Below are 19,582 nucleotides of genomic sequence, written 5' to 3' on the forward strand. Positions count from 1 at the left end.
AAGTCCCATAGGGATTTAGCATCAGAGGTGTGATTAGACTCCAGGTCCTCTCAGTTGTCATTCTACTACACTACTGTTCCAAAGACCTTGGACTTAATGGAGGGGTCCTATGGAGTTCTGGAGCTTGATGTAATCATCACAATGTTCTCTACAAAAGGAGATGTTTGGAGAAATTTGACATCAATGGAGAATCCCACTTTCACTTAGACTTTGTACAGAACATAAAAATAGATAGCATTTATATAGCTAAATCTTAACATCATTTATAGATGAGGAAACTGAGGCTGAAAGTGACTTGCCTATGGTCACATAGCTAGTAAGTGTCTGAGGCAGGATTTGAACTCATCTCTGACTCTAGTTACTGTGCCGCCTAGCTGCTGAGACCCTGGTAAGTGATTTTGGTGAGTACAGGACTCCCTGTTTTGTGATTTGATGATGTTCAGGGAATGTTTGAACAGTCATTTATTGTCACATATGTCCTAAAATCTATGAGTTTAACATATGTGAATTATTTTATTTGAGACATTTAAAACTGCTTTTTGCTTCACCTACTCAGATGATTTTATGAAATTAGCCAAAAAGAGACACTGTATATTCAACTAGTAGCCTATGAAGATGTAGTCTCTTGTAGGAAATCATCAGACTGTAAAAACCTGTCTCTTCTATTCTCGTGCTTTCATCAAAGTTACTCTCTATATGTATATATAGTCTTTTTTTAAAAAAAAAATCAAAACGAGAATGTAAGCATATAACGTGGTAGCTACTGCTTCTTCCCCCCTAGTCATTAAACAAGTCAATAAGACTCTCAGTGAGGGCTAAAGTACTTAATGTCTGGGACAGCTGGCCTGGGCATCAGAGGTCTTTTCCTCCTACTTTTGGTTTGTGGGCTATATTCTGAAGGTACGGAAGTTGCTAAAAGCCCAACCTCTCCATAAAGATGTCGTGTATAGGCTAGCAGACTGGGGAGCTGGGGAATGCTCTCTCACCAAGAGGTCCCAGCTTTTGGCTCACATTAACTCACTGGGAGTTAGCCATGGGAGTAATTTAGCCCCAAAGAGAGGAACCAGGCTTTTCTTATACACTCTGGCTTGGTATATATACCCACCCTACCTCCAACACTCAGAGTAGAATTCCAGGTCTGATAAACAAAGCTTAGATGGGTTTGTGTGTAAGGTTTCCCAAAAGAGGACTTATCAGGGTTGTTTCTACAAAGGAACTCAATGTACAAAGAGGATTAGGTATATGATAGTCATTTATTTCTCTACAAAAGAAATACTTAAAACACAAAAGACTCATTGATGTACATTGACAAACAGCTATTAAAACATAAGCTATAATTCCTATTACAGGATTGATACTTAAAATACCAAAATACAAAACGTTTTCAGGGATAGGTAGAGAGCTATTTCTCTTTCACTTTTGCTCTGAATTATCCAACCAACTCCCCCAAGGTCCTCATCTCCCACAAAACCAGCCAATGGCTTGGGCTCTTCTGCCTGCCAGAGGTCATCTCTGAGCAGAATATAATCACAGAAAACTTCCTCCTACTGCCAGTCAGTTCTGACTCAGGGACTCCCATACTCTCGAAGGAGCCACTCCTGAAAAGTTCATCCTTCATGATTTCTGTTGGTCCCATGTCCTCAGGGAAAGAAACACAAAACAGAAGAGGCAGCCAGAGACCTGAGGTAGAGTTTCAGGTTCCCCTAGATGGACATATGCTCTTTCTATCATGCATGATCAGCTTCCAAAGGATAAGAGAATAGAAGCCCCTCCCTACCTCATGGGAAAGTGTCAACATGCTGGGCAGATGGGAAGAGGAGTGACCGTGGAAGTGATTTCTCTTCCTTATGGGTGATTCTTGTCCTCTTGGACATACCACAGGTAAGAGGTCTAAGGAGCTAATAAGGACATCATATCATCATCACAAAGCTTAACACCTTCAGGGTAAAGCCATAGATTATGACTAGAAGTGTTCAGGGGACCTCATTTCAACTTCATACATGTTCCATGGGAGGGCACCCATTCATGAATCTCCATCACTGCCTCCCATCACCTGTCCTAACAACTACATTAAGGACTTTCTTAGGATCATACATTTCGAAATGGCCAAGAGTTAGGCCAAGAACCTTAGACCAAGAGTTCTTAACCCTTATTGTGTCATGACCCCCCTTTAACAGTTTGGTGAAACCTATGGACCTCTTTTCAAAGTTATATTTTTGAATACAAAAAATAAAACACAGAGAATTATAAAGGAGACAAGTTATATTGAGATATAGTTATCAAAATATTAAAAAAAAACAAGTTTATGGAATGCAGGCTAAGAAACTCTTATTTGGCCAACATCTTTCCCCCTATCCCCTTAAGCGGCATAGCAAGGATCCAATCTCACATTCTCTGACTTTGAATTTGGTATCTTTTCCATCGCATCACACTGTATTTTAGGAGTCAAAGTACGAGGCTTAAGAGTCAGGAAGACCTGGGTTCAGATGCTGACTGATGACTTTGGCTAAGCCTCTTTAAGGCTGCTTTCCCATTTACAAAATCCTTGAAAATGCTACCTATGATACAGAATTGCTGGGGATGGTGTGAGTCTGAACAGCAAAGTTTAAATCTCTATACAGATGCCACTAATTTATTAACTACCTTAAATTAGTATTATTTATTCCATTTTAAAAGAAAACAATAGAGATGAAATTCTTCTTGCCCAGAAAACCCCCATAATGTGCATCATTGACCCCATCTTCTCCTGTTTTTTTCCAGCATGTTGCCTTCTCTGTCATCCCCTTTCTGTCACTGAACTTCAGCTATTTTTCTATATAATGGATCCTCTGTTGAAGCCCATGTCTTTCTCCTTCCAAGAAAACCTCATTTGGTTAGCCTTGGTAGATACCATTCTACATCTCTTCTCCCTTGCCTACACTCCTTGAGAAAGCTGTTTACAGTAGGTGCCATCACTTCCTCTACTCACATGTGCTTCCAAATCCTTTGCTATCTGAGTATCACACTCATCATTCAACTGAAAACTGCTTGCTCCAAAGTTGCTAAGGATTTCTTAATTGTCAAATCTAATGGCCTTTCCCAGCACAGCAAGGGGGTGCCATAGTGCATAGAGTGCTGGGCCTAGAGTCAGGAAGACTCATCTTCCGGAGTTCAAATCTGCCTTCAGATACTTACTAGCTGTGTGATCCTGAGCAAGTCACTTAACCTTGTTTGCCTCAGTTTCCTCATCTGTAAAATGAGCTGGAGAAGGAAATGGCAAACCATTTCAGTACCATTTCCAAGAAAACCCCAATAGGGTCATGAAGAGTTGGACGTGGCTGAAAAATGGCTCACCCACAACAAAATGGCCTTTTCCAACCCTCACTCTTCCTGAGCTCCCTTTCTGCTAACTGCGAAACTCCTCATTGCCCTCTCCTCCTAGCTGCTTCCTCCTCTCTGAGCTTTTGTGGCACTACTCTCTCCTGGTTCTCCTCTTCTTACCTATCTCACTGCTCTTTCTTTTCCTTCTAAGATCTTCATTCAGGGCACGGCCACCAACAGGTCTTTAATGACTCACTCAGTGATGTTATTAGCTACTATGGGTTCAGTGATCCTCTCTAGACAGGTTATGCCCAGATCTACCTATCCAGTCATAGTTTCTCTGCTGATCTTCACTCCTGCACCACCATCTGCCTTTGGAGCCTCTCAAAGGGGATGTTCTGCAGGCTTCTCAAAAATCAACATGTACAAAAAATAATTCGTAATCTTTCCCTACCCACCATGCCCTAACTTTCCTCTCTTCTGAACTTTCTTGTAACTGGTGAAGGAAACACCACCATCCTACTGGGCATCCAGGCTTACAACCTCAGGGTCATATTTGACTTCTCCCTCCCACTCATGCCACAGATCAATCCAATCCATTGCCGGATCTTGCTCATTTCTTTTTTCATAACATCTCTTGTCTAAGTCCCCTTCTCACCATTCACACCGACACTACCCTAGTGCAGGTCCTCACCACCTCCAGCCTGGATGTTTGCAATGGCTTTCTGGTTGGTCCCCCTGCTTCCAGTCTCTCTCCATATTAATCCAGCCCTGATTTAGGTGCCAAAGTGATTTTCTGAAAGTTCAGGTTGGAGCATGTCATCTCTAACTCAACAAGCTCTAGTGATTCTTTGTTACTTTCAGGATAGTTCTCTGTTTGGAATTGAGCTCTCTCCCTTTCTTTTCTTCTTACATTTTCCTCATTTTCACATACTATATTGTCCTGCTACATTGGCCTCACACATGACATGCTATCTACCAGGTCCAGGCTTTTGCACTGGTGATCCCTATGTATTCACTCTTCCTCCTCACCTCCACCTCCTTGAGTGAGTCCTCCTTTGAGACTCAGCTCAAAGCTCACAGTCTCTCAAGAGGTCTTTCCTTGTCCTGCCCTACCTCCCCACTGCTAGCACCTTCCTTTTGAGATGTCCTTCCACTTACACTACAAAGATCTTATACAAAAGTAGTTACTTGCATGTTGTCTCTTCCATGAAAATGTGAGCTCCTTGAAGGCAGGGATTGCACATATTTCCTTTGTATTCCCAGAGTTTAGCACAGTGTCTGACACCTGTGTGAATGCTTAATAAAAGCATTTGTGATGAAATCCATTTTTATCAAGCCCTTCTTTCAAGGTATAAGTAATTTAGTCTTCTCAACTAAGGAAAGCTATCAGAAAGTAGCATGAGTTATAAGCTACTGTGATATATTACTTTAATATTGAAAAGTAATTTTCCAGCTGTATACTTACCATACAGCGCTCTAGTGTATATCACATATAAAATGTTCACTTGCCAACTTGCAAGGTCATCCTCATTTTTGTGAAAACCCAAGAGTCATCAATGAGCTATAAACTCCACTCCATATTCTTTATGAATATATGACTTAGAACATTATGAGTTATAGTCTATATTTTCAGCCTCACATTTCACAATTGGGCAAATTTTTCCTGAACAGTTACCAAAAAGCAAACAGAGTAATGAAAGCCCAGTCACATGTATACATACACACACCATACAAGGAAGTCTTTAATATAATTTAATGTATATGAACACACTTTAGTCAATTTTGGCCATAATTTAGAATTATATGTCTTTGAAATGACTGTGACATGTGTTTTAATATTTAAAAGGAATTTTCCAGCTGTGTGCTTATCATATAGTACTCTAGTCTATATCACATAGAAAAGGTTCACTTGCCAGTTTGCAGGGTCATCCTCATGTTTGTGAAAACCCAAAAGTCATTAATGATTTTTAAACTCTATCTTATATTCTCTATAAATACATGAGTTAGAGCTCTATGAGTTATGGTCTATATTCTCAGCCTCTCATTTAGCAAGTAGGCATCTTTTTCTTGACAGTTGCCAAAAATCAAACAAAATAATGAGAGCCTGGTCACATGTAGCATACCATACAAGGAGGTCTTTAATATAATTTAATGTGTATGAACACACTCCAGTCCATTGTGGTGATAATTTAGAAATATGTCTTTGAAATGACTGTGATGTGTATTTTAACATTTAAAAGTAATTTTCCAGCTGTGTACTTATCATACAGAGCTCTAGTCTATATCACATATAAAATGTGTTAGAATTTTTTTTTACAATATCCATGAGAAATAAAAATGGAGGTAGATTAAGAAACAGACCTATTGACCCTTGTAAGGAATTGCTTAAAAAATTATTGTTGATGACAACAACTATAAATAACAATAATAACCACCACAAGCCCCAAACTCATGTTATGTTTCCAGATTTTTTGTGTTTTGAAAGTCAGCTCTGGAAAACAATAAATAGGAGGTCAGGGACAGCTTTGTGAACTTCAGATGAGGTCCTTTACCAGATGTCATGCTGCCTATACACGAGTCCCTTCAGGTCAAAGGAGCTAGAAAGTCAGTAATGCTGGGAAAGGTCTACCTGTAGATATTGCAGTTTACTAGGTGCCTATGGGTCTTTGGTCCTCTGGAGTTTTAGCAGAATAACAGATCACAGAAGTGCACTTACCAACTTGCAAAATCATCCTCATTTTTACGAAAACCTGAATCATCAATGACCTATAAATTCCACTCAGTGAAACTGAATTTCTTTGCAACATAAAGAATGTGTCTGTTTTTAAAAAAGTGTTTGCAGTCTTTATTTCCCATTTCATTTGTCAATTCTTGCAAGAGTTAGTTCACAAAGTTCAAGCTAAGGAAGAAGTTTTAAATTCACACTGTCCAAAATGCATCTCTAACTTTGAAAAAAAAATGAGTACTACTCTGGCCATCTAATTTTCAGGATACATAGTGCCCCAATTCTAATATGAAGGCAACTTCACCTCTTCCTGTGGAGATGAAATTTCCTGGTCAGATGATTTTCTACAAGCTTGAAGTTCCTATATTAATGCATGTACCTACAATATTCAGGCACTCATTAAGTATGCAAATACTTTCACTTGACCAAAGTGTTCGATCCATGGGTGTTTCTTACACTACACTGTTGTCTCTGTCTTTACTATCATTTTATTTTGAAGATGTTTTCGTATAAAAGCCTTCTCTGTACTGAATCTGAAAAGTAAAAAAAAAAAAAAGAAGAAAAGGAAAAATACTTCAATGTGCTTTGGCTTGGCAGCAAAACCAAAGGAACTTAACATAAGAATTTCTACTCACTTTGTGATTATTTTTTGAATCTCTCGTGCTTCTTCATCATTTAATCTTTGAAGGATTGATTCCAAGAAAGAAAGGTGACAGTGAATGTATTCAGCCACCTAAGAAAGGGAGAGACAAAATCGAACATATTTGTGAGAAGCACTGAGTCTCAAAGAAAACAAAGAAAGATTCTGGAGGATGCCGTCTCATACATCACTGCTGATTTCTTCCGCGTCTTTGTCCATAAGGAAAATCCTGGCATTCCTCTGTGAGGGACCTTGCAAAAGCCTCTGAAATAAGGGAATGTCTGTCTTCTTTAGCCGTCTCTTTTCTGAAAATAAAAACAAAGACTGAAGAACAGGCAAGCAAGTTAAGCAGAATGTGGTACAAGAATGTTAATGTTAACCATGCCATAAAAATGATGAATATGAAGAATTTAGAAAAGTAGGGGAAGACTTATATGAACTGATGCAGAGAGAAGTATGCAGAAGTAGGAAAACAGTATAAACGATGGCTTCTTTTAAGTCCCAACTTTACTGGAAGCCTTCCTCAACCCCTCTAAATCCCAGGGCCTTCTTTCTATTAATGATTTCTTATTTATCCTATACTTAGTTTGCTTTGTATATGTTTGTGGGAATGTTATCTCCCCACTAGAATTTAAGTTCTTTGAGGGCAGGGACCGTATATTGCCTCTTTTTGTATTCCCAGAACTTAACACAGTGCCTGGTACATAGTAGATGCTTAACAAATGTTTACTGATTGATTGATATAACATTAGAGCTGAAAAGGACTAAAAATGATCCAAGCTAAACACTAGGTAATTGTAATGATAAGTACCAAATACTCTCTTGTCCTTTATGTTATCAAATTTCTAGGAGTATCTGGAATCCTAGGTTGCCCTAAATATAAGATGGTGGCACAAAAAAATGCCAATTCCTTCCATTTTTAACAGAATGAAACAACTTTGCCATCTGACTTTCTCACTGGTTAAAATAAAAACAAAAACAAAAAAACCCCAACATTCTCTAAAGGAAGGGCCCATGAAAAGAATCAGATGACTTAAATTACCTCCTTTTCTTACCTCCAGTTGCATAGATAATATAAAGAGCAAAATCCTGGGGATTGTTTTCAATCTGTTAAAGAAAAATAAACAATCGTGACTTTCCGTTGTGTAAAAATGCATTGGTTAGCTGTCATGCATCAGTGTTGAGCTCCTTGTTCTATGCTGGAGGTGAGCCTGAGGCTGTGGGTACAAGGCGGCTCATACAGTCAGCTGTGTCAGAGAGGGTGTTGCACCGTGACCTCATCTGCTACTGTCAGGAAAAGCCCAAGGATTTGTTAAGACTAATAGGAAGAAAATCCAAAGCTTAATTTTCTGAATAATATCATCATCATCATCATCATCATCATCTTCATCTTCTTCTTCTTCTTCCTTTTCCTCCCCCTCCTCCTCCTTTCTCCTGAAAATTCTAGAAGGTAGTAGTAGAAGTAGTAGTAATACTAGTAGTAGTAGTAGAAGAAGAAGATGAAGGACTACTACTACTACTACTACTACTACTACTACTACTACTACTACTACTACCACCACCACCACAACCACCACCTTCTAGAATTTTCAGGAGAAAGGTTTTGCTTCATTTTTTTCCCCATTGGTTAAGATAAGGTAAAGCAAATGGGGCTTTACTTTTAACAGATATGACTAGTAAAGGTAGGGGCCTTGGTAGGAAGGCAGGGGACTAGACAGAGAAAGGTGACAGTGCTTCCTATCTTTTGCTCCAACTCCAAATCATTTGGGTGCTAAGTCAGAGAAAATCTTAGGAATGTGTAAGGTCATAAGCTAGATAGTTTGCAGTAACCCTGGACTTTGGCCTACCTTGAACCTGAAGTCTAAAAGTCTTCCCCTTAGCTTGGGAGAACTCTGCTTGTATACCTGGACATAGCTCCCCTGGCTTCCTTTAAGGACCAACTAAAATCTCACTTCACCTTTCCAGATATCTGTTCCATTGATACATTATCTCCAATTTATCCTGGATAAATCTTGTTCGCACAAAAATTGCTTGCATGTTGACTCACCCTTTAGACTATGAGCTCCTTGACAGCAAGGACTATCTTTTGGGGAAAGAGAAGGGAAAGAAATAAGCATTTATGTAGCATCTACTTTGTACCATGAACTGTGATAAGTATACAAATATTATCTCATTTGAACCTCACAACAACCCTACAAGGTAGATGCTATTATTATCTCCATTTAACAGCTGAGGAAAATGAGGCAGGTAGCAATTAAGTGACTTGCCCAGAGTCACATAGTTAAGTGTCTGAGATCACATTCAAACTCGGGTCTTCCTGATTCCAGGCTACTGCCCTACCAGCTGCTTTTTTTATACTCTTAGGACAGTGCCTGGCACATAGTAGGCATTTAATAAATGCTTACTGAGTGACTGGTGCAATGACTGAAAAGCAATTGGCCTCCTCTTATCAGGAAGAGATTCTAGCTACTATGCCCTGGCAGCTTAGAGACAAAAGAAGAGGCCAAAAGCTGGCAGCAGACATCATTGCTCAGTAGAGACTTTGCACCTAGAAGGTATAAGCCACCGCATGAGATGGTGAGATCAAGGCATAGCTGAAACCACGTGCCTAGCACTCACCATGACACTAGTGGGGAATAGTGGAAATTCTTGTTTGTTGCTCTTTGTCTTGAAGAAGACCAACGACCTCACGAGGGTGACGTCTGACTTGCTGTGACCTAGATTTAAGTGGGGCAGAGCTGTGTGAAGTTATCAGCCCCATTCTCTTCTGGAGAGTCAGCAGAGTTCAGTGGCAAGACGAAAGTCAAGATGACTGGTGATGGTCCACCACCCTCAAGGAGAAGTAGGCCCATTGAGAGCAATGCAATGGCATCATTAAAAAGATATCAGTGTTCTTGGGGTGGGGGCAGGGAAGGCAGGCGTAACTTACCCTTCTTGCCCACTAACTTCCTTTTGCATGTACTTCCCATTTGCCACCTGTATATAAATGCCACCCTTCCAACTGATGGTGTATTTTTAACATAGTGTGCCCTAGTTAATAGTCTATTGCTACTTTTTTGCTATGCTCTTTCATTATCTGACTTTGCTTTGAACAAATTACATCCTCTGCTTAGTGGGAGAAAAGGTAATTACATTAACAGGATACTGGGAGTAGATAGAGACTGATGCCACAGAGATGATGTAGAGAAATAGAGACAGAGACTAGAGGACGGTTCCCAGATCACTGAATGTAGTAGACCCACTACTAAAGGATGCAGTTCCTTTAGCCTGGGGTAACTATTTTTGGAGCCCCAAGTACCAGAGAGGGGTGACCCAAGTACTAGCAGAATCCTTTATGATTTCCCCATGATTTGTCTGTAATAATCATCTCGTAAGTCTCTCTATAGTGAATAGTGGTACAATCCTTTAAAAATGATAAAAGGAGGTTAGACCATTTTTCAGGAAGCAGAGCAAGGATGGAAAGGGAAAGCCTATATCTTCACCTGCCCATAAGAACCAGGGCAAATGGAAACCCAGACCTAGAGAAGCAAGGCTGGCAATGGGCGAAGCCCTGAGCTTGTCGATTGTAGAAATAGTAATGGCGGAGATTGCACTGGATTTTGCACCGAAGTAACCAAAGAGATAGACTAGTGATTTCCACTTGAGTTCAGAAGGAAAGATTACCTTGAATTTTTGTTTGTTTGTTTTCTAGGCAATTGGGGTTAAGTGACTTGCCCAGGGTCACACAGCTAGTAAGTGTCAAGTGTTTCATCTGAGGACAGAATTGAACTCATGTCCTCCCAAAGTCAGGGCCGGTGATCTATCCACTGTGCTGCCTAGCTGCCTCTTACCTTGAATTTTTGTAGAAGCTGCTTTATTACTTCTTCTGTTCTCATGTTACTGTTAATTCTCACTTTGGTTTGGGATCCAAAGGCTGGTGTAAAAATTGATGTCTGGAAGAAGGAAATAAATATTATAGCCACATTCTAAGACCTGATTCTTCTATTTGCAGGCTAAACTTTAGGCCCCAGAGCATCAGCAACAGAAAGTTTTGGGTGTAAAATAATAGAGTGGACCATGGCCTGCATCTGTGAATGTCTGGTAGAGTTCTTCAAGATCCTACTATATTAATTGATTATTGATTTTTAATTTTTTATAGCTTTTATTTTTGTAACACCTTCAGTTCCTGAATATATGCCTCCCCTTCCCCATCCCTTGTAATGGACAATAAAACAAAAAAAGAAGGGAAAAAGCAATTGACCCAAACCACCCAACACATCAGTTGAGTGTGATAGAATATGAATGGTTCATACCCACAAGCCCCAATTTTGTAAAGAAGGGAGGGAGGAGCATTTTCTTTTCTCTTCTTTATGGTCTAACTTGGTTTTTGTGCTCTGCCCAGGAAATCTATATGTCTTTCTATGGTTAATGCTATTCATTACCTGGTTAATTTGACCTCAGAAGCCTTCCATATTTTATTCACATGCCTAGCGTTCCTAGGTTCAAAATTTGGGTGGGGGGGTTGGTTTCAAATGAGAGGAGAAGAAAATGATGCCACAGGTTAAATTTCTAGGATAGGGCTTTGTTCCCTAAATTAAATTTCATATTACAGGGCATTACCAATAATGATTTATATGTCAACAGTGACATAAAAGACACCATCAAGGACATGAATGGGCAGAGAAAGAGGTGAGCTAATGATTTATTAAGGAGAAGGGGCAATGATGAACAGCCTGAACACTGCATAGAGAAATGATGGAGAGAGATGGAGATGGCTGAAAGCATAGACAAATAACAATAATTAGACAGGCAGAAAGACAGGCAGAAATATAGACAGACAAAGTTCTTTGCAGATTGGAATTGCTTCATTCATTGAATTTGTATCCTCGGTACCTAGAATAATGCCTGGCGTGTAATAGTCATTTAACAAATATTTTTTGATGAGTTAATTTTGTGTGTGTGTGTGTGTGTGTGTGTGTGTGTGTGTGTGTGTGTGTGTGTGTATGTATGTATGTATGGATTGGTAGATAGGAAGAAATAAGAGGAGAACAGGAGAGATGGAGGGAGGGAAAGAGAGATGATGAGAAGAGAAAAAATGAAGAGAGAGGGAAAGAAGGGGAGAGGAAGGAGAGAAGAGAGACAGAGAAACAGAGACAGATGGGGAAACAGAGAGACAGACAAAGACAACATGCAGGGGTAGGGAACCTTGAGGCCACAACCCTCTTCCCATCCCTGGACTAGAGGATGGTCCCCAGACCACTGAGTAGAATCTCTATATAGGATTTTGGGAAAGATACAGAAAGAATGTCATAGGATGGAAAGGTATGGATTGACTTTGTTCTACACTGGGAGGAGGAAGATCCTTGTTCTTGAGCTGGAAGGGGCCCCAAAGGCCATCTATTTTACAGATGAGGCAATTGAGGCCCAGAGTAGGGTATCTCAGCAGCCATATACAATCCCTATTCCAAGGCACCTGAAGTTAGCTGAAATGGATATTACAAAATTTTAAGAGATTAGAAACTCACTATATATGCTTGATCAGTATGTAAAGAATCATATATTCAGTTAATTATAACTAGACTGGGTGCCCAGTATGACATTTTCATAGTCTATGCTACACTGTATTATAACTAGGAAGCAATGTATGTAATTTCCTATTTATTCTGTACATAGCTTGCTTCTATGTATATTTGTATGTTACTAGATTGTGAACCCCCTGAGGGCAAGGACTGTCTTTTACTTTTCTTTGCATCTCAAGCTCTTAGCACAGTGTGCAGCACATAGTTAGGTGCTCCATAAATGCTTATTGGGCCACTGAGATCTGCTGACTGGAACGGAATATTTTGCCTTGGTAGTTTTTGCCTCACAGAGGTAGCTTGGTGGGGTGGATAGAATATTGGACCTGGAGTCAGACCTGAGTTCAAATCCTACCTTTCACACTTATTAGCTGTGTGACGCTGGACAAGCCTGTCTGAGCCTTAGTTTTCTCATCTGGAAAACGGGCAGATTGGACTCTATGACTTCTAAGATCCTTTCTAGCTCCGAATCTACAACCGATGAGCCACGATCCACGTACCCCTGTAGATGGAGCTGTGTTTTCAAGAGATGGTGCTGCTGTTTTCTTGGCTTGTTATATACATCATCTCTTACCATAGCCTCTCAAATCTCTTCCAGGGCAGGGAGAAAAATATTTTTCAAATGAAAAAGACCATTAGATGGTGAGCTCCTTGAGATCATAAATTGTCTTTTCCCTTTTTTTGCATCCCCACTGCTTAGAACAGTGTGAGCACATAGTAGGTGCTTAATGGATGCTATTTGACTGACTGAAAGTACTATATAAATATTGTACAAAGAGTAAAAAGGTTGAGACTATGATAGGCTGTCATTGTAAATCGTGGGAGGGTCAAATGGGGAACAATTTGGAGAAACATTCTTGAACTGGGAGTAAGTCCAAGTTGAGCAAAAAAAAAAACCAAGGGAATATGGAAAGGAAATTTCCATTCCTTTAGACTTCAGAAGAAATGCTGCCTGAATGATTCCAAGGGTAGAAAGACAAAGAGTCAGATTAGAATAGCTGTTGGGAAATAATAACAAATGTCTACATCCTCAGCAATGAGGTTTTGTTCTCCATGCCTTTAGTAAAATGGAGTCTTTCTCCCAAAGCATTTGTTAAAAATCCTATTAAAAACTAGGATAATATTTATATAATGGTAACAACACTGCAAAACAATTTTGAAAGACTTGAAGGACTCAGATCCCCACAATTCCCAATTGTGATTCCAGAGGACCAATAAAAAAGCAGACAATAGCCCTCCTGACAGACAAGTGAGGCATACTGGGTGCAGAATGAGATGGATGTTGTGGAAATGGCCAAAATGGGAATTTGTTTGAATATGGATATCTGTTTGATAGGTTTTCCCTTCCTTTCCTCCTTCCTTCTTTTCCTCTTCTTTCCCCCTTCCCTTTTTCTCTTTGCTCCTTCCATTCCTTCCCTTCCCTTTTCTTTTTTCAATTGGGGGAAGAGGGGAGGTGAGTAGGAGAGAAAATAATCTTTTGTTCATTGAAAAAGCATACAAAAAATATAAAAGTCAGCCAAAAACTCCTATTCAATGACCCATGCTTCATAATCCCTTCCCTGCCCACTGAATTTTAACTCACCTCATGGTTATAGAAGTGGCCATTAATAGACACCCTGTGATGCTGTTGGCCTCTTCTCTCTGTCCTGCCAAGGTTTACCTTCTTTCTCACCAAGGTTGCTTCACTCATCGTTCTGTATAGCAAGGGAGAGTCCGGTTCATCCCCCACCAGAGGCCTCAGGGTGTTGCTGTTATAAGACACATAATCTAAGAAGAATGCAAGATTATTAGCTCGTGTCTGCTTCCCTGCTTCCTGGTTTGTTCCTGGAATCCCTTTCAGGAACATTTTTTTTTAAAAAGGGATATTCCCAAGGATGATCTAGATTTTTAATGTCTGAAATCCAGAGTAATCCTTCCCCCCTCCCCCCCTTCTTCAGGAAGTGATAATTGTGGCCAAACAGACATTTGTTCCTAGAGTCTGTATCCCCAATGCCCACATCACTGAATTTAAGGGGATTTCAGAAAGGGGGGAGGAATAGCATGGAGTCATGAGGTTGAGGAGCTGTTGTTGCTATTCTGAAAAGGTGAGGCTGGGATTATAAGCTAGACTGCTTTAGCAGGAAACTGTGTAAAGGCTGGGGGTGAACGCTTGGTGATCATCCTGAGAGGAGATGAAGAAGCCACAGACGCTGGAGTGGAGCTGCAGCAGCTTTGGGCAGATAATCACTCGCCAGTTGAAGCAGCAGATGGTGGAGTGGGCTGGTGAGATACCCGTACCCCTACTACCATGTACCTGATACCACCATTGCTAGCAGACAAGTGGTCTTTCATTAACTGACTGAACATTCACCTCTTATTTTCACTCTCTCCAAGAGAGGGGAGAGGAGTTTATATTTCCTATAGTGACAGCTGATATTTCAGTTGAATGGTTCCCCAATTGATCTCTATGATTTCCCTTTTTAAAAACTCATTCCCACTTTATAGGTATATCCATATGTATGTGTGTATATATACATGTATATATGCACCCCCCCAGACATACATACATATATATATATATAGATATATATATATATCTATATATATATCTATATATATATATCTTATATATATCTATATATATATATATCTATATATATATCTATATATATATCTATATATATATCTATATATCTATATATATATATATATATAGATATATAGATATATATATAGATATATAGATATATATCTATATATATATAGATACACACACATATATGTGTGTGTATCTATATATCTATGGAGGGAGGGAGAAGAGAGGGAGAGAGAGAGAGAGAGAGAGAGAGAGAGAGAGAGAGAGAGAGAGAGAGAGAGTGAGAGTGTGTGTGTGTGTGTGTGTGTGTGTGTGTGTGTGTGTGTGAATGTTTCAGGTCTACAACACTGAATGGCATAATGACATTTACAGTGATGTGATTGGTAGAGGGAGCAGGTTTGTTTCTCCCTCCAGCTGAAGAAGAATGGAGGGGAAGGCTCTGCATCTAACAAGGGAGAACATCTGAATCCAGATTTTGTTATTGTTGCTTTTGTTGTCATTGTTTGGGCAGATAGTTCTTGGCAATAGATATAAAAAATCTCATATGGAAAACATATGCAGGTTGGAGAAAGGGCATCGTGACCTGCTTGGCCTTGGCAATACTGTAATTGGGCTGTTAACATGGTATTAGCACCAAACACAAGAGTCATCATTCCCTGCGAATGAGACATATTACATCTGAGTCTTATACTACCTCTGGACTTTATTATATGCATGGAACATCTCCATGAGATGTCTGATCTCCTTTTTATATCTCTTCCTGTTATTTTGAAAGTAAACTTTTATTGATATCTTTTTTTTACATTGCCTCACTTTCCCCTTATATCTTTCTCTCTCTTCCTCCCAGACAGCCACACCATATTACAAATAATATCTTACAAGAAGAGAAAATTAAGAGGAAAAAGAAAAGATCATCAAAATTAATTAATACACTGAACTTATCTGAAAATATACGTGATGTTCCACCTAAGTAGACTTTTCACCTCTGCAAAAGATGAGGGAAAGACCTCTTCTGATCCCTCTTTTGACTATACTTGTTCTTTGTAATTTTCATTTTTAATTGTTTTGTGCTTCAGATTATTTTTCAAAGGTTATTTTCTTTCTCTCTTGCCTTTGGGATTTTTAGATCTTACAAAAACCACCTTGGGGATTCCCTACTCCTTCAAAACAGTTATTGATCTTTCCATATTTTTTCTCTCTTCTTTGAACTGAATATTAATTCAGTTTGTTTTCTTTTGAAATAATTTTCTGAATTTTTTCCTTTTTAATATGTATTTATTTTATTTTTAAACTTATGGAATAAAACAATCATTTCCATAACATAGTACAATTTTAAAAAGACGATCGCACATGGAACTGCAAATCTATTCCGTACAACTTGCTATTCCTTTTAAATATATAATAAAGTTATCATGTAAATCTCTTTTTTTCCTTCTTCATCCTTTTCCCCTCCCCATGCTAGAGATGGCTACCATTAGACACAAATAAGCGTGTCTGTGTGTATACACAGACACACACGATATATGTATGTAAAATTATTCCATACATTACTTCTATTTATCAGTTTTCAAAAAAGATTTTCTTGCTTATGTACTTTATAAAAAACACTCCCAATGACAAGAAAGCTCAGTGGCTCTTTAAATCAAAATTTTGTTTGTGTCCCATGGACAATTTCTTCTTTAATAATCAATTCACTGAAGTAATTGTCATCATTTGTCCTTGCTTCTCAAAGAGGATCAATGACATCAAGACAGTGATGTCCTGACTTGAAACTGAATTGGACTGAAGTGAGGCAGGGCTGTGCAAAGTCACCAGCCTCACTGTCTCCTCCAAAGCCATCTGGACCCAGTGGCAATTTATAGATCAGGAAGACTGGAGATGGCCCCGGATGCAGTGGGAGACTTAGGCCTTTTTAAACTAGGTTCTTTCCCACATCTCAGTTTGTCTGAGGTAATACCCATTCAGGGATTAAGGCTAGGTAAGAAATGAGGCCAAAAATGGCCTCTTTTACCTAGTAAAAAAAAAAGTCAAGAGGGTTTCTGGACAAAACAGAAACAATTGCTGTTTACACTCACTCTGAGCCACTGAAACCCAAACAATGACCAAGTGAGGCTTGGGCTGGGACCTATTGTTGGCCAATCAATGAGAACCTGAATGATTTGGGTTTAAGCGTTTAAGTAGCTTTATTTTAATCCTAATGGGCTTCATCAAAGTCTAGTTTTCCAGTGCTGTATTTTAAGAAATCATAAATGAAACTACATGAGGCAAAAGAGTTAATTGTCCCAGTTCTTTTTTTTTTCTTTTTGGTGATGCAATCAGGGTTAAGTGACTTGCCCAGGGTCACACAGCTAATAAGTGTCAAGTGTCTGAGGCTGGATTTAAACTCAGGTCCTCCTAACTCCAAGACTAGAGCTCTATCCTCTGTGCCACCTACCTGCCTCCCCAGTTCTTTTTTTAAATCATAGAATAAATACATAGGGAAGAGGGAAAAAAAAATTCTTGCCCATAAACACCAAGATATCTTACGAGGTTTCACTGATCAAGATTTATATTCCTTTGGGCAGAACACCTGCCGGTAAGGGTATGTTTCTCTATATGGACAGAGGAAAAGAAGAAGAGGAAGAAGAGGGAAAGAAGGAAGGGAGGGAGGGAGGGAGAGGGAGGAAGGAAGGAAGGCCGGCCGGCCACTGAAGTAACAGGATTGTAAATACATTTTTTGGTGGGGGTGTTGCTGCTGGTGCTTATATGTGTGTTGGACTGACCTATTAGATGTTGTTTGTCTAAGTAAATACTGGTTGTTGGCACACGAGTGCATTTATTCAAATTGTTTCTCATGGTCATGGGGTTACTATCTGTTTCATTGCCACCAATTGGCATATATTTACTGCTTCATTTGCCACATATAAATTTTATATAGCACTGTTGCATTGTGTTGTTGCTGCACAATATTGTATGCTTAGGGCTTATGGTAGCAGACCTGGTTTGCTGACTATTCAATCCTGAAAAAGAAAGGGGGCTGAATTGGTTGAAAGATATTATTGTGTTATGGGCATGGAGCTCTTTGGGGACTTCCTGAAATTAGGAGTGGGCACAGAATGTAAGATTAGGCTATTAGAAAAATAAAGAGTCTTAAAAGACGTGGATGAATGCAATGCAATTTATAACAAGCTCGAGCTGGAGGAGGTCATTTAGGTAGAGTTCTGGGAATTTCCAGCTCTATTCAATCATTGAAAAAAATCTTGAAATATGGTTAGTGGGAGACAGTCTGGGTGTTGTTGTTGAGTCCCTTTTTTCAGTTATGTCTGACTCTTCATGACCCCATATGGAGTTTTCTTAGGAAAGATACTGAAGTGGTTTGCTATTTTTCTCTCAGCTTATTTTACAGATGGGGAAACTGAGGTGAACAGGGTTAAGTGACTTGCCCAGGGTCACACAGCTGGCAAATGTCTATGGCCGGATTTGAACTCAAGAAGATGAGTCTTCCTGACTACAGGCTTGGTGCTCTATCCACTGTGCCACCTAGCTGCCCCTTAGTAGAAGATAATACCTGGAAATTAATCAGCGAGCCACTATCTGAAGAGGGAGATGCTTTTAAAAAAATAAGAGCTCTCATGAGTAGGGAAATACTTGGGGAAGAGTAGTTCAGGAAGAACTATTGAGGGAAATCACACACTTAGCAATTACATGGAAGTCTCATGTCTTTATATTATGAATACTTCCTTTGAGAAAAGAATTGGTAGGTACTGGACCAAAGAACATTGCAAAGGATAAAATAGATTATATTTTCACAAACACAAAAAGACTTGATGCTGACGTGGGAGTTGTTCTTGAAATCGGCTATCTGGGTGCACTTAGACCACAAACTTGTCAAGGCAAAGATAAAAAGTTAAGAAAAAGCAAGAAGAAAAAAATAAAAGCAAAAATAAAAAAGATAGGCTTTACAATTGGAAAAACTCTAACCTAAACTATATAAATAAGTAATTAGCAGAGAACATTGAGAAATGAACATAACAAGTGATAATGGCACAAATTGCTATAATTTTATGCTGAAATTTCACTCAGTTTTGAGAAATTATGATTGGACAGTGACAGATATATGTACCAATCCTGCTGAAACAGAGAAAACAGCCAGACAGTGGGTGAAAGTATTAGTAATAATGGCAATGATGATCTCCAAAGCATGGAACAACCACCATCGTAACCAAAATCATGAATACCAGTTTACATTGGCATAGAATCTTTTCCTTTTAAAATTACACATATGCAGACATTATGAGATCAATTGATAAAAGTGGCTTCCAAGTAAACCTTTTGGCTGGTAATGGGTAAAAAAGGCAAATTTCAGGGAATCATGGATTAATCTTTTGCCCTTGCTTCCAAGGAATACCACACATGCCATGGAAGGTATTGACACTGACCTTCTTTGGGATCTTTGGCTTCCTGCACAGAACTCTGTTTCTTCTCCGGCTCACTGATGCGATAGAGGTCATCAAACTCCCCCCAGCGGGTCATACCCCTGAAATAAAGCATTCTTTATGTTAGTGACATCTATGACAGTTATGCTACAGAACACCCTTCACCCATGGCCATACCTTCAGCTGTATACACATTTAGAGAACTTTAATCCTCATAGAGCCCCTGTAGGAAGGGAGGCCAGGACAATCAGGCAGGTGAAAAAAAATGTTAAGGTTAGGTTCAGATGAAATGAGGCCTCAATAATTGTCGTAAGGACTCCTTATAATTTGACCAATAACTAGTAACTGTTGACAGATTGAATGTGTACT

At 39.3% G+C, this 19,582-nt stretch overlaps 1 protein-coding gene across 1 annotated transcript in view; it reads right to left on the bottom strand.

The window, feature by feature from the left end:
- Positions 1-5,017: 5,017 nt before the first annotated feature.
- RASSF6 (Ras association domain family member 6) overlaps positions 5,018-19,582 on the bottom strand; it is a 66,172-nt gene continuing 51,607 nt past the window's right edge. Inside the window, exons 5-11 of the mRNA XM_020988485.2 lie at positions 19,217-19,314; positions 13,806-13,990; positions 10,499-10,600; positions 7,724-7,775; positions 6,855-6,973; positions 6,664-6,761; positions 5,018-6,561 (exon numbers count right to left, since the gene is read on the bottom strand). Of these exons, the coding sequence (XP_020844144.2) occupies positions 6,486-6,561; positions 6,664-6,761; positions 6,855-6,973; positions 7,724-7,775; positions 10,499-10,600; positions 13,806-13,990; positions 19,217-19,314 (730 nt within the window). The 3' untranslated portion in view covers positions 5,018-6,485. The remainder of the gene's footprint in view (positions 6,562-6,663; positions 6,762-6,854; positions 6,974-7,723; positions 7,776-10,498; positions 10,601-13,805; positions 13,991-19,216; positions 19,315-19,582) is intronic.

The sequence above is a fragment of the Phascolarctos cinereus genome, unplaced genomic scaffold (genome assembly GCF_003287225.1).
Source record: "Phascolarctos cinereus isolate Bilbo 61053 unplaced genomic scaffold, phaCin_HiC Scaffold_9;HRSCAF=440, whole genome shotgun sequence".
NCBI lineage: Eukaryota > Metazoa > Chordata > Mammalia > Diprotodontia > Phascolarctidae > Phascolarctos > Phascolarctos cinereus.